The sequence below is a fragment of the Dufourea novaeangliae genome, unplaced genomic scaffold (assembly GCF_001272555.1).
Source record: "Dufourea novaeangliae isolate 0120121106 unplaced genomic scaffold, ASM127255v1 scaffold170, whole genome shotgun sequence".
Taxonomy (NCBI): Eukaryota; Metazoa; Arthropoda; class Insecta; order Hymenoptera; family Halictidae; genus Dufourea; species Dufourea novaeangliae.
The window spans coordinates 1,305,743-1,321,796 of record NW_015374081.1 but is presented as its reverse complement, the minus strand read 5'-3'; the positions used below and the strand labels follow the sequence as shown (position 1 = coordinate 1,321,796).

General features: G+C 42.4%; 2 protein-coding genes across 2 annotated transcripts; one reads left to right on the top strand and one right to left on the bottom strand.

The window, feature by feature from the left end:
* The first annotated feature begins 1,550 nt into the window (after window positions 1-1,550).
* On the top strand, window positions 1,551-12,239 carry LOC107190643. The gene is made up of 17 exons (XM_015579479.1): window positions 1,551-3,204; window positions 4,020-4,108; window positions 4,223-4,327; window positions 4,882-4,954; window positions 5,068-5,178; window positions 5,301-5,447; window positions 6,348-6,439; window positions 6,937-7,047; window positions 7,716-7,944; window positions 8,877-9,004; window positions 9,666-9,713; window positions 9,800-9,864; window positions 9,954-10,216; window positions 10,315-10,551; window positions 11,450-11,591; window positions 11,670-11,884; window positions 11,983-12,239. The coding sequence occupies exons 1-17, from the start codon at window positions 1,551-1,553 to the stop codon at window positions 12,237-12,239; spliced, it is 3,966 nt and encodes a 1,321-aa protein (XP_015434965.1).
* Window positions 12,240-12,586: 347 nt separating this feature from the next.
* Window positions 12,587-15,994, bottom strand: LOC107190669 (polynucleotide 5'-hydroxyl-kinase NOL9). Its single transcript, XM_015579515.1, has 7 exons — window positions 15,791-15,994; window positions 15,462-15,682; window positions 13,687-15,293; window positions 13,412-13,611; window positions 13,281-13,331; window positions 13,003-13,196; window positions 12,587-12,925 (listed from the first exon to the last, which is right to left on the bottom strand). The coding sequence occupies exons 1-7, from the start codon at window positions 15,904-15,906 to the stop codon at window positions 12,681-12,683; spliced, it is 2,634 nt and encodes an 877-aa protein (XP_015435001.1). The 5' UTR covers window positions 15,907-15,994; the 3' UTR covers window positions 12,587-12,680.
* Window positions 15,995-16,054: the final 60 nt, after the last annotated feature.

The following is a 16,054-nucleotide window of genomic DNA, read 5'->3' as shown; positions in this document are numbered from 1 at the left end:
AAAATATGAACTTAAAACTATACACAAAATTTGTTTTATAATTTCTTAAAACCTGTGCCCAAGAGAAATTTTACGACAGCTGAAAATGACCATGTATTCGTCTGCAGTGTCCCTCCCAGATCATTCGCCTTTCGAGGGTTAAGGTGAGGTGTCGGATCCCATTGAAAGGATCGAGAAATAACCGATGGCAGTGGCGTTCACGTCACCCGACTAAAACTGGACACGGCTCCGGGAGGAGGATGAAATAAACCGAATCAGCAGGTCGTTGTCGTAATTCTGGCTACGTCACCGCTACTACCCCTCTACACACTCGGCAGAGGGTTATGTACCCTCGTGTAGAGGGCCATAACGAACGTTCTGCGGGGCGAGAGGAGCGAGGGGGAACTATAGGCGAGTCGAGCGAAGCCGCGGAGGGGTGGGTTAGAGCCTAGGTAGGGGCAAGGGAGGAGGGACAGCAGCGGTGGTGAGAGGAACGCGCGCGGAACGCTTTATGAATGAATGTTTCCACGCCAAGTGTGGCGAGAAAGCGAGAGAGAGAGGCCCCTGTGTGTCCCGCGTGTAAACACAATAATACCGACGTTTCCATTCATCAGGTCGACCCCGGGCAAAGCACGCCGCGACCTCGAGAAATGCCTTTCGAGGCGCCGCCACGTGGGATTCCGCACCCCTCTCTCTCTCTCTCTACAACCCTCTTTGCCCCGTACCCCTCCACCCCTCTGTTTTTTGCTATCCCCGACCCCTGGCACTGTTTAAAAAGCGATTTCAAGTCTTCTGCTACCAACAGAGCAACACAACATCCCCATTTGCTGCATCCTATCGAGGTTCTTAACAGATTTTACGTCTGGTGAATCTTGGTCGTGGGAAGCCTCAGTGCCTGGGGTCAGATTGATTGTACTTTCATGAGGAAACTCATTGTTCGATGGGGGAAAAAGTGGTGTATGGGGGAAAGCCTCGTATCACTTGGTAAATGTATTTTAAGGATACTGGAAGAAATTTTAAAACGAATGCTGATTTGGCATTTTTAGTAATTCCCAAGAGTAACAGGGAAAGACACGGAAGTGTCACCCTCCGATTTTGATGAAACTTCGTATGTCTGTTAAGCAGTCAAAAATAAGGAATACGTATTTTTTTTTATCGGCTGAGACGCAACATTAAGGGGTGAAACCACCCCTAGAATTTGTTGTCAACTCTTTTTTTTTTTCATGATTTTTCAAGGTCACCTTCAATTTTTTGCAAATACACCTATAATTTTTTTACTCTTATCAAGACTTCTTTTTTTGATTGCATTTTTGAAAGAAAATTGAAGGTGACCTTTAAAAATCATGAAAAACAAGAGTTGTCAAAAAATTTGCTATAATCACGTGAAAGTTCTCTTGAAACCATGCTATACCTGATAAAAACATTTTCGATCGGACTGCTAATAACAAAGTAATCTCTACTGATCACGATTCGTGGTTTACCCTGTAGACTAACAGCCCTAGTCACCTCCACGTTTCATAATTAAATAATCAATCATAACCAAATAACACGATTGTTTACCCGTTTTTCAGATGGCCGAAAAGAGCAGCCCAGGCGAAAGGAATTCGGTGCAGTCCTGGGCGGAGGGGAGCGTCTGGTCCATGGTATGCGCGATGGAATTGGGTTTGATATCGGAGCCTTGTCTGACGAGCGTCTCGTTCGCCACGCTCAGAAGTGACGAGCCACTAACGATGCAAACGAACATAGCGATCCCCAAAGAGTTCCCTCCGATAACCTCATCGCACGAGGTCGCGAAACGCTCCACGCGAAAACCTTCATTGCGTTTGAGGATCTGCTCGCAGCCGTTGAAGAAACCCACGGGAAAGTTGGCCAGCGTGGGTAGGAGAGGCGCGACTGTCAAATCAACGACAGAGAAAAGAAACGTATACGGAGACTGGAGGGTTCGAGAACTGGATCGTGCGAGAAATTCCACCGTGGAGGATTTTTGGAAATCGTGCAAAAGGAAACCTGGCAGACCGAGAAAACAGACGGATCGAGATTCCCAGGATCACTTCGATAAGGATCTCTTCGGCGACAAACCTCCGAGCGTCGACCTAGCGTCTGGAATCTGCACCCAAGATTTCCCAAGTCCTAAGCAGACGGACGAGAAAATAACCTCGAACGTTCTCCAAACCACGAATACCCAAGGAAACACGCACCTAGATCACCAGTTGCGCCGTAAAAACGCGGGGAAACTGATCACGAGGGGTCGCAGGAGGAGAAGGACCAAGCGCAAGGCGCCCAGGAAAATCATCGATAACGTCCTATCCAAGGAGGTTCTCCCAAAAAGACACGATTCCTTCGATTCAAGTCAACGAAAGGAGGAAACCACCTATGGGGACGCCACTGTGGACTATCAATGGGATGACGATAACTTCTATCAGAGTCCACCGCCAAACTATTTGCAAGAAGACACTTCGTCTATAGATGTCCTGGACGATCCTCAGGATTCGACAATCCAGGAGAATAACGAACAACTCCTGTCTACGTCCATTGAAGAGCTACCGAATGATATTCTACTGTTCGAAGAGCCCACGATGGAACCAATGGACGTCTCTCCATCGAGTCCCCCTAGCCCACAAGGATCGTTCTTCGGGTTCGACGAAAGGACCTGGCTGGACGACATCGATACCCAGCCCCTGGCCGAGAGAATCCCTAATAGAAGCAAATGTTCGACCGAGGACGACGAGAATTATTCAACCGTCGACACAAGATGTCGTCGCAAGTATCCTGGCAGGTCCAGCAGCGATTCTTGTACAATTTCGACGGATGCTCGCGGGACAACGGACGTCGATTCCGCGGAGGATTTGAAACGTTCCAGCGTCGACAAGCCTCGTAGACGAGGCAGATCGAGCCGGAACAGTGGTGGTTCCGGGAGGAACGAAAGGAGCGTTGTCGTGGACAATGATAATGATTCTCGATCGAGATCGGCAGCGGGTGGTATCGGGAGGATGGAGAAGAAACGGGCGTTGGGTATGAAAAGGAGCAAGATAACTCCGAATGGGAACGGTATCGGAGGTTCTCTCAAGGACACGGTGAAGACCGCTGTTATGCTTCGAGCGAGAATGTTCCGAAACGAGGACGAGTATCATGATATTCGACGTGTGACGCGGGGATCGACGAAAATCACTAAAGAGAATTTCGTCGGGAAGCTGGTCTGGGGATGTTGCTCCGGATGGTGGCCAGGTAAGGGTCCTGGCAGACGATTTCGTTTAAGTTTAACCCTGCTGCGTCGTTGGTTTAAGTACGGTGATATACAGTAAGTCCTCGATGAGTGTTCGAAGACTCCTTGACATGGGGAAGTCCTCAGGTATAACGCTGACTTTTTAATAAGGTTTAGCACAGTGATAGAGCTGAGAATTCTGAAACCAATGATATTTGTTTCAGCCGCATATGGCCATTAGTTTATGAAATATTTAATGTTCAGTGCCGAGGAGCCTTCGAACACTGATCGAGGATTTACTGTATCTTGGAATTTTGAAGCCAATGACATTTGTTTCAACCGTATATGACCATTAGTTTATGAAATATTTAATGTTCAGTGCCGAGGAGCCTTCGAACACTGATCGAGGATTTACTGTATCTTGGAATTTTGAAGCCAATGACATTTGTTTCAACCGTATATAACCATTAGTTTATGAAATATTTAATGTTTGGTGCCGAGGAGCCTTGGAACACTCGTCGAGGATTTACTGTATAGCTTAATTTATAAAAATAACCCTATTTTCCGACCTGTCAAAGGCATATGTGACCCCGTAATTTATTCCATTCGTCAGTTTTCTGCGAGAAAAAAATAGATTACACCGCGATCATCCTCTTTTTCGAGGAAAACGTTAACACACACACATACACATGACCACGCGTAAAAGCAAGCCGTTTCGGGTAATGATTTCGACATCAAAATTACGTCCCGGTTTTCATGCACGCCAGTGCCGACTATACAGCGCGTACGAGACTGACAGGCGTGCACCTTGAATAAACATTTCTATATAATATTACAGCGTTAATTATCGACGCAGACCATGTAGGAATGTTGTCCGAGGCAGGAAAATTGTGGGTTTACTGGATCGGAGAAGCTCGTATATCATTAGTGAATATGACTTTTTTTTTATTTATATATTATTATTATTGTTTTTATGCAAGATTCTAATTGGTCGAGACGCGTAACCACGTTAATTGACGGTGATTATCAACGTGCTTTCAGCTGAACGAGAAAACTCAGATCGAATCGTTCAGGTCCAATCTGACGCCTAGACTGGACCAGACCTCGAACGTGGCGCTGAGTCGAGCCATCGACGCTACTATGCAGGTTTCGCTTGAGAATTTTTCTTTTCCTACGTGGGGATATCAAAAAGTTTGTGGAAAATTTTCATGAAAGGCAAATTATGAATCAGAAGAGGATTTATTTTTCTCTGTATGATTTTTCGTTGTCAGTGCACTTTGCATGCTGTACGTCCCTTTTTCGAATGTACAGACTCTTCTCGATTATTGTCCTGAACTCGGGTCTGCGCTGGGACAATATTAGTATAAAAAGAAATGCTTCAGACCCTCGTGGATTTATTTTGGCCAAAACCCGAGCCTCCTCAACAGAAGTGGAGAAGCAATAAATTATGCACTTGACAGATTCCACGCCTCCCCCCCCCCAGTGGTGGGGATAATGCCTGGACAATAATCGAGAGGAGTTTGTAAAACACTTTCACTTTACTCCGAAAAATTCGTCGTCTTCGGGCTGTCGCTTCGTAAAACAAAATGGTAGTCTAATTCCGTGAACTTTTTGATATCCGTTCAACACTGATCCTTCTCCTTTCGTTCGCTTAGGGGGGATAAAAATTTTCATGAACCACAACGTTCTATTCGTTTCAGATGCTGCACAGGCAGTTGGGCTGCGCGTTGACGAAGCCTTACTCCCGATGGATCGAGAACAACTTCTCGGAGAGTAAGTGACGGAGAGTAAGTCGAACGAGAGAACCTACGACCACCTCGTTGTTCGCGTTACCACAAGATCTAACGATCGATCCGTGTTTTCCTTTTTTCTTTTCTATGGTTCAGTGATCGACGAACTGAAGTTCTATCCGTATCCAGCCAAGGTGCAACAGAGGCTGGCCAGCCTGAAGGAGAGGAACGCCAGAGTCACCGAGAAATATCTGCTGGATCAGAAGCGTACGGCGGGCTCGTTTTTATTTTCCTATTCTGGTTGCTTAACGCCGCAATTCTCGATCGTTTCTTTCAGCCCATTGATCGATCCCTCTCCCCCCCGTCCCCGCCCCCGTTTTGTCCGACAGGTGAAAGTCAGCCGAAAAAGCTGCCCGAAAAACCGAAAGAGTCGCCGCAACAGAGCAACAACGTGGATTTAACGCGTTTGCCGCTCGGGGAACAGAATCCCGGTGTGATCACGTGGGCGAAAATCGCCGGGCACAATTGGTGGCCAGGTAAATCTTTTCGTTGGACGTGATTTTTTTTTTTTTTCGATTCCTGTCCCTGTGGACTGTTCGTCGAGAAATTGAATACAGTAAGGTCAACGTCCCTATTTCGAATCAGTAGACTGCGGATTTATATGCATTTATCGCTTACAGACCTCTGAGAAATATAATACAAGACAAAACTGTCAGCAGATGTAACGGGTTTTATATTTTATTTTGAGTCTAATGAAATACTTAAGGGAAGAAAGAAATTCCAATATTTGCACTTGTCTTTACGAATTACTTTAGAAAATTTCATTTTACATAAAAATCCGCAATCTACTAATCAGGGACTTTTACCGAAATATAAAATACCGGTATTATTCCCCCACTTGTTTTTATCTTTTTTTCGTTATTTGAAATTCTTCGTCTAGATCCGAGGTATTGCCCGCGAGCTAAAAATAGATTTTACAGTTTCAAATTTTTTTAAATTTCAATGTACGCGTTATAACGGGTGCTTAGCTATAACACTCTTTTAGTGGCCAAAATATTTACTGTTTGGCCCTTTACAAAAAAAGTTTGCCGACCCCCGATCTAGCACTAGAACTACCGAACCAGTCAAAATGACGGTTTGTTATTTTACAATTATTGAAATCCTAAACAAACTTTTATCGGAATTTATGTTAACCTCAAATTTCTTATACACTGTATATTGTAATATACTAATCTATATTGCATTATATATTACAAGTATTAATATATTATACACTTTAACTTAGCATACATTCAATACTAGTAGTTCCAGTGCTAGATAATGAATTGGCCCATCTCTAGGTTACAACTTTGTGTCGTGAGAATTTTTCCAGTTCACCATTACCTCGCGCCGAACACACAACTGTAAAGTACCTTTTGTCTGTCTGCATATCGCAGCGATGATTATCGATTACCGGGACTGTTGCATGCGTGAGCCGAGCTTCGGTTGCCAATGGATCATGTGGTACGGCGACTACAAGCTTTCAGAGGTAAAATTCTCGATCGTTAATTCACGGACTCGTCGCGCAAATACGAATTCACGAAAAGTTTTCGTGAACGATTGTATTAATCTATACAACCTGGTAAATACAGGGCGTAACAAAAATGTTGGAGGACCCGAATATGGAAGACTCGTGAGGTGATTTGAAACAAGTTTTTCCTTAGCAAAAATGTTATCCGAGACTTCATTAACGAGATATTAACAAAAAACCCCGAACCAATCAGAGCGCGCGTCTCTGGTAACGTTGACTACCAATCGCACCGCGTGAATTCGGCCGACACACTCGCGTTCTGATTGGTCGGGGTTTTTCGTTAATATCTCGTTAACAAAGCCTCGGATAAAATTTTTGCTAAGGAAAAATTTGTTTCAAATCACCTCACGAGTCTCCCATTTTCAGGTCCTCCAACATTTTTGTTACACCCTGTATATATATAATACTTCGTGTCGTTGCATGCGTGTCTGGCCGATCCGATCCACGGAGAACAGATCCATCATCAGTCGTTTTTGAGATTCGACAAGGGTGTCGAAAAAATGCGGGACTACATAAACAACACCAAGAAGCACACGTTCCTCGTCGGCGTTCTGCAAGCTTCGAAGGTACACTTTGAAAACGAAATAATATTATATATTTGATATAATATTAAATATCTCACTTATGATTGATGATAGAAAACGAATGTGAGAAGAAAATATTATTTGATTAGAAGGAGCAAATGCTGTGATAAGCAACGAAATTTTCTCAAGGTCATATTTTTCGAAATTTCAAGGTTATCAATGTTTTCTTAAATGGGACTACATATTTTTATCATCATGGCGTTATACTTGAGAGCAAAGCCAATCTAATAACTTATACTAGTGTAACCTTTGTGTGATCTTTAATTTGAAAAATCCAGAAATGTATGGGAGTAGATTTAAATAATAAAATAACTTCGATACAGGAATTAGTGCATTATAGGTCACTGGATTGGTCTTGACCTCGAATATTACATTACGATAATAAAAATATGTAGTCCCCTTTAAAAAGAACATCGTTGATTTTGAAATTTCAAAAAATATATCCTTGAGAAAAGTGTTTTACTTATTGCAGTACTTTCCCCTTCCAACCAAATAATATTTTGCTCTCACACTTTTTGTCTATCTTCAGAAACAAGTGAGATATTAAAGGTGCTCACGTTAGATGGGACACCCTGTATATACAGAGGAACGAAATTTTTCAATGAACCTTGGTGTCTCCATTTTCGAGCGTTGTTTCTCGCTTTTTTCAGGATTATTGCTTTCGTATGGGATGCGAAACCGATAATTGGACGTTGGCGAACGTGTTCAAATATTTCTCGAAAATGAGTCAGCCGCAAACCAGGCAGAATTCGCTGAAAAAAGGCGGGGAATCGGTAAAGATATACGACAAATACTCGACGCACATCGTCGAAAAGCTGAACGAGCTGAAGAACAACTCGAACGTAGACAACAAACGGGCGGACGACATAAGGAATAGCGGTGCGTTCGAAAAAGAAGAACAATACTAGTGTTACTTTAACCCCTTGCCCAATAACATCGAGTCAGATTGTCTTCCCAAAGAAGAATATTATTCGGTTTTCTTTGAGTCGAAGTGAAGTACCACGTTGCTGGAATTAATATTTAACTTTTACAGTAAAAGTACAGTTGCGATAAGTACAGAATTCCTTTCCTTTCTTGGAAAACTATCGATAACAATGTAATCCGAGAGATTGCATTACGGACGTCAAGAAAATCATGAGGCAAGGGGTTAAATGTCGCCTTTCGATACTGCGATACCTGCACATCAGTCGTTCTAAGTTTGTATAAATGAATGGGTGTAGCCGCGTTATCAGTTGGGGAGGGTGAGGCAAAATTTATCTCAAAGCAACTTTCATAATATTACTTTAACTAGATTTAAAATTTATTTTTACGTACAAAATATTAGTTCATGTAATAGAATATTTTTTTCCTTCGGAGGGGGAGAGGAGTGGGAGTAAAATTTATCTCAAGGAAAATTTCATATTACTTTCAATGAATTGTAGATTTACTTTTACATACAAAATGTTAGTTCATACAATATAATATTTTTTCTGGGGGAAAGGAGGGGAGGGAAATCCAATTTTTTCCTCCAGGGTAGGACAAAAGCCATTTTTTTTCCTTTGCGGGAGGGGAGCAGGTGCCCCTCCATGATCCCTGGCTACGCCAATGTATAAACGACTTGACACTGTAATATAGTATATATCTTAACACTTTACAGACTATTGACAGGCAATCATAAAAATCTTGTTAAAGTTTTAATCCAAGTTAGCTTATTATAAAAGGACGCAAATTGGTCACTTGAGACTTTTCTCCATTAGCACTGTTTAAAAACGACATCGCTCTTCTATCGATTCGATGAATGCAATTTGAAGGAAAAATTTGTTTCGATCCAGATGATTTGCGTTCGGTGACAACCGGGAAAACTTCGCTGGAATCGTTGTGCCTGAAGTGTCTGAAGAATTCTGACGGACCGATGGAGGCTCATCCGTTCTTCGAGGGTTCTCTGTGCGTCGAGTGTTCGGTATGGAAATTATCAATAACCGCGAGCTCCTCGACTCGTCAAAAAAGACAATTATTCGAGCAATCCACTCGAATCGTTTGAATCACTTACGCTTCTATTCGCGCGAGCGCAACAACGTTTCGTATCGTTGAAGCAGGATTTTTGAAGAACGATATAACTCGATAATCACGATTTTAGAGTAGACGAGTTTAAATGTTTTAATCGTTATGATTTCGTACGAATATCATATTAAAGTAACTGTCTTGTGTAGTCAGTTTTCGGAAGTTCACTTGCAGGATTCAATCCACAAAAAGTACAGACAAGTACCGTTTCTTTTTCTATACTAATAATTAGACTGCGGATTATATGCATTTATAATATGTGCTATCACTTGAAATATGTCAAATGGTAAAGCTAACATCAAATCTAGTACACTTTCTGTCTTATTCTTATAATAAAATCCTTAAGAAATGGAAGAAAATTCAGTCTTCACGTTTGTCTTTACAAATCACTTCGGAAAATGTTATTTTGTATAGTGTTCTACAGTCTACTAATAATTAAAAAGCTGCAACCTGCGAATTATATCACTGTTGCAACAAAATGAGCGATTGTATACTCGCTGTTCGATTACTGTAACAGCAATACCAACGATCAGTCTTACTATACATCACGGTTGTTTCAGGAAGAATACAAGCCCTGCATGTTCGTGTTCGGGAACGACGCAAAATGCGTAAGTACTATCCGTTCGATCTAAATCGTTTTTCCTTTTTTCCTTATCGAAGTGATATATAGTCAATGTCGACCCCGTTTGCTTAGTTCTATTGCACGATTTGCGCGGCGACCGGGACGATGATTATTTGCGACAACGAGGACTGTCCAAGGTAAATTCGCCAGGTGGTTAATCGATGGTAAAGGGGAAACCCTCCCATTCGGTGGAATACAGGATATTCGTGGATCGTTCGTTTTCCAGGGTTTATTGCACCGCCTGCATGAAACATTTGCTCTGCACCACAACCTACGAGCAAGTGCTGCAGGAAGATCCCTGGTCGTGCTTCCTCTGTAAAACCAGGTCCGGCACGGTGTCCGACACGATCATGAGGCCGCGATCGAACTGGAAGGACAAAATAATCGATATGTTCCGGACGAATTCCAACCCGAGCGTGCATGTCGCCCAGCACACGGACAAAAGACGACGGATCCGTGTTCTGTCTCTGTTCGACGGTCTAAGCACCGGTAGGTGGGAATTCATCTTCTTTCTCTCCTCCTTTACGGGATGGTACCCATCGATTTTTCCGCCCGAAAAAGATTCTCGCCCCCTTACGCGATTTCAGGCTTGCTGGTCCTCCTCAAGCTGGGCTTAGCCGTGGACGTTTATTACGCGAGCGAGATCGACCCGGACGCGTTGATGGTCAGCGTCTCGCATTTCGGCGACCGTGTCGTCCATTTAGGGGACGTACGTGATATAACCAAAGAGAAGATCAAGGAGATCGCTCCGATCGATCTGTTGATCGGCGGATCACCGTGCAACGACCTGAGCTTGGCCAATCCAGCGCGACTGGGCCTCTACGGTATGTTAATGTAACCAGAGAGACTTCAACCCCTTGCCATACGATTTCGTTTACGACTTCATTCTCAAGAATTACTTTTTGGTTAATATTTTCCCGGATACAAATAGGAATTTTATTCTTATGGCAAGTGTTACATTTATCTGAAATGTTACGACCAGCGAAACAGTATTGTACATCGACTCGAAGAAAACGAATAATATACATCTTTACTAAGTCAGTTTGAAATCGTTGTCACGTGTCCGACTCGATGTTGTAAGGCAAGGGGTTAATATCCCCCAAAGAGTACAATTTAGTTTAAATTTTCAGCAATTTAGTACTGCCTTGTAAAATTTACTGCATATTTGATAAGTGTCCCACATACACAATTCTATTTTTACACGGAAGATACGTTCCTCAAAAAATCGTGTAAAAGGAACCGTGCAAAAAAAAATACGTTTCCTATACTAATATGGGAGATACGTTCCAAGTTGGGTGTCACAATTGTTACCACCCAGTCAGCCAAACTCGCACAACCAGATTTTGTCCAATGCCTGTTATAAGTATTTTGTAACCAGAATTGCCACAGGTTTGATGCAGGGTCTGCTATAAACAACTTCCGTGCAAATTGGCAGCAACATACGCACCAAATTGGCTTTCACAAACCTTGTTGCGGGTATTGCCCTCAATTTGACATAGATCATATTACAAGATTTTCTGCCAATTTGCTTTAACATTTCGGCAGTTGGCGTTGGCTGCAAAACCCAAGTCAAATGCGGAAACAGATGGCTATGGTTTGTTTAGACAACTTTTGTCATTTATTGCTGGCAATTTGCTCGAAAATTGTACACAACTGGTTATCAGGGTCAGTGACTGTGTCGAAAATTCTGACGTATACACATCTTCCTTTCTTCCGTCTCAGATCCAAAGGGAACAGGAGTCCTGTTTTTCGAGTACTGCCGAATCATGAAGCTGGTGAAGAAACTGAACAACAGGCGCCATATGTTCTGGATGTACGAGAACGTCGCCTCGATGCCAACCGAGTATAGATTGGAAATTAACAAGTGAGCCTCGAGAGGACACCCTCCAAAATTGATTTCAATTTAAGAGCACCAGCTAACCACCCCCACCCCCCGTTACAGACACCTGGGTCAGGAACCCGACGTGATAGACTCGGCGGACTTCTCCCCCCAGCACCGATTGAGGCTGTACTGGCACAATTTGCCGATAGAACCGCACTCGTTGCCGTTCCAAGGCGAGCAAGACGTGCAGGATATTCTCACTCCGCACTGCCATCGATACGCGCTCGTCAAGAAAATTCGTACCGTCACCACCAAAGTGAATTCACTGAAGCAAGGTAAGGGTATCGGCCGACGTGCTCTTTCGGTCTACACTCTTAACCTGTTAAAGCTACGATTTAATTACCAAGATCGGATATCTCTCACGACTCCTCAGGTAAATTGGCTCTGAAACCGATCCTGATGAAAGACGAGAGCGACTCGCTGTGGATCACCGAGCTCGAGGAGATATTTGGATTCCCCCGTCATTACACGGACGTGAAGAATTTATCGGCAACGAAGCGGCAACGATTAATAGGCAAATCATGGAGCGTGCAGACACTCATCGCCATTTTGAGATCCCTTTGCCCCTACTTCGAGTGCAATATCACCGTCGGGACGCAGTTCACTGCGTCCTCGAACATCCACGGCTAGACTCCCCTCGGGGTCGCGAAATCGTAAGAGCGCGTCCACGTTAAATGGATGATCTCTGTCTAGTCCGAGAAGAGAGCATAGTGAGACGATTATGTTTAACGTTTTATTTTTTTTTTGTTTTTAATAATTTTTAACGATTATTTTTTATTTTATTACAATCAAGACAACGAGTGATTTATGTCGTTCTATTTGTCCCCGTACTTGTCGATTGGGATTTTTCTAACACATCCTTTTTCTTCGCCGTTTACTGGCTGCGAACAATATTTTACAGACATGTCGAAAATATCTATCATATATTTTGTGCACTCTTATTTGCTGTTAAATATGGGAACAATAATAAAGTAAAATGTCATTAAAAACGTTTATTCTTGAGAAATAGAAACAAGTGTTGTTGGTATGTACAACTCTGCTCCCAGCGATACGAAGTGTTTCGAGGTGTCGTTACGAATTGTTAGCTTGCGTTTTTTGGTATCTCGTACGGAAGTATCCTCTACGATGTTCCCGGCTCGTTGGCAAAACGTCGCTGCCACCAGTGTAAGGTACGTTTCTCTGTTGGTTCAATTGCAACAACGTCACAGGCACCGGTATGCATCCCACCAAACAATTTACATGTTGCATCATGGATGCCGATAACGGTGTATTTATGTATATTTCTTCTTGTTCGGCGTCAACTGCCCGGACAATTCCTACGCAAATATGTTCAGCGATAATTTCAAGTTGTTATTTATAGAAACGAAAGCATGTGACGCGATAAGATGCTCACCGAAACCGTAACAAGAACAAAGTGGCAATCTGTTCAATACTCGAGGACCATAGGCGGTATTAGTTTTGTTCGATGCTGCGTCTTCCACGTCGATTCCACACAAAGCAACTATGTTACCATTCAGCACATTTAAACCATGCGATGGCGATACAGATGCTCGAGGAATCGAAATAGTTAACGAGGCACAGGACGTTCTACAATCAACAACGTCGAAACATGTTGTAATTTGAATTTAGTGATACCGTTTAAATCGATTACCGAAAAGAAAGAATACTAACACATACGGCACAGCGTCGTTCATGCTGAACGATAAGGCGTCGTAACAAGAGCTACAAAAATAATTTCTGACAGGTTACAAATAGAACAGTAAATTATAATTAAATCGTTCAAGATAATGTAATCGTCTTACGTAGAATTTTCAGGATTCTGCACGATCTCGCTGAGATAAGAGATCAAGACGAGCTCTCGTTGCTGATACGGCTCCATATTCCAAGTTTCGTTCGCGGGAGCGCTTTTCCGTTCAGCGTGTGAATGTGTCACGCATAATTCGTGATTACATGGTCGACACCTGTTGACAACGTTCACACTCCACGCGGCCCATGTAGGCTCCTACGAGTAGAACATTTCTTCTACCGATCATAATTTCACAGAACTTTAATGGAACAAGAAACAGCCGCAATTTACCTGTTTGTTTATTACTTCTTTGCTCAAGTATTCAGGGTAGTTGTTCTTGGACTTCTCGGACATAATTTGTACCACCAGAGAAGGTTGAATCAATTTTATAGTAAACACCGCGATATCCCATCCAATGCCATTAGTGAATCCCATAGTGTTCACCACGATTGGTAAACGTGACAAGGTCGGACAGTTGATCAATTTATCGACCAGCATTTTAATTCCCTCTATGTATCGCGTGATGCACCGTGTCACGTTCACGTCACCGATGTACAATTGGAAAACCGGAGGCTTTAAATGCGTAAAGTTTGGTCCCATCAAGGGCTCCTCTATTAAACTGTACGATATGCAACCAGCTGGTGTGCATTCAGTTTGGCCAGGATCAACATCCACAAGGACGACTTTCTTACTAACAGGCAATAGACTGTTTATCAAGCAACGCGTCGCAGTGGATTTCCCAACATTTTTTCCACCGGCGATTATAGTGCACGACCATTCGTTCGCGTGCCAACGGTTCAACATTGTTTCGCTGATTTCTTTTGTCACCCGTTCATCCACGACCAACTGTTTGTAAGAATAATTACCGACGTGAAGGTGCGACTGGAGAATCGCCTCCGCTCTCTTTGGATCGGTCGAAGACTGATATGGTACGTTCTTTATTTTTGGAAACAGTCTGAACGGATAATAGATGTCTAAAAACTTCGTTAAATTGTTTTTAAAATCTGTCAAGAGTATGACTGCCGTACCGTCTTGGATTCCGTCGATGTCAACGACCAGTTTATTCTCAAAATCTCGGCTTATACCTTCGACGGATAGAGACGCCCAAATGTCTGGCTCGGTGTCTTGTGAAAATTTGGTACTAGTTTCGATCGAGACGCTACTATATCCTCTTGGAGAGTAGATTTCGATGGGTTTTGTGTTTGTGGAAATACGGTATCCATAAACCTCTACCGCCCCGTGTATTACCTTCAACAGTATTTTACCAGTGAAACAGAATCGTGTTTTTTCCGGCATTACGACCACAACCTTATTTCTTAAACAATAAAATCGTAACGAATTCTGATCATCTACGGTACTGTTTCGTTGGAAATTAGAAATTTCAGTTTCCGTATCAGGTATAGTAACGTCTGTAGTATGCGTATCAAGTGTAACATTTTCAAGGCATTGCTCAATTGTAGTAGGTGATTCGCTAGGAACCCATGTGCTGCCATTCTCATTGTTATTCGTGGTCCTTAACGGTGTTTTATCTTTTCGTGGTTTACGATTCTTCTTCAACGGCGTCGCTATCCTAATATTTCCTGGTGTACAAGAGGTATTGTTTGGATTTACCGATTCAGCAACGATAATACAAGCATCATCCATTTTAGAACTGTTGTTCTGTGTGTATGGTAGAATACAATCAGAAGCATTATCTGTACGCTTTAATTTTGGACTTTGTCTAAGCATATCTGGTATCCTCAGTGACGATAGCGTTTTTGATAGGGCTTCGATTATTACAGGTGAACCCAAGTTTCTTTGTTGATTTGAAATACGACGATGCTGCTTAGTGTTTTTACCACTGGTTATCTTGGCACTTGTAGAGCCATCTTTTGACTCTAGGGAAACATCCACAGAATCTGAAATTTAAGCAACCTCTTTCGATAATGTTGTTCTATATTAGAATGTATTATGCCATATTTTATCTTCAACCTCCAAATGACATTTGATTTTTATCCTGGTATACAGGTACACAAAATCAACAATGTTCAGAAGTATTGTACAGAGTGATCTTGAAGGTTTCTTACTTGGCAGGTTACGACTAGATCCCTTAGCAGTAGTATATGATTTTTTCTTTCTTTGCTTGACATTATGTTTAGAGTCTAACTGTTCATTTTGCAAAGAACTTGCATTGAATGATGTGCATTGACCAGTTTTTGATTTCAGACAAAGTGAATCCATCGTTGAAGGGTTAGACTTTCGTTTCACTCGAATAACCTTATTCGTTCTCTTATACTGAGGCAGTTCCCTGAATAAAAAATTGTATGCAGATTAAGATCGTATTGTGATAAAATTATATCAGCGTCCAGTCACTATCAGATAACATTGTTACGAAGCATACTCAATGTTTACTCACGCTTTGGTCTGTTTTGTGCGGACTTTACGGGCTTTTATTTTTGCCTTTTTCGTTTGCTTCCACTTCATATTTGTATTATATAAACCCGTGGATATGAATTGAAAAAGATTTAGCATGCAAAGTACACATTGTCGTGAGCTAACCTCCAATGTACTGTAAACGAATATTAGGCTATGTTCCCAAAATGTAACGGAATGATTGTGGTTAGACTTTACAGTTTACTATCGAAACAAGACGCGTGGCATGTGAAGGATGGAAATGCTG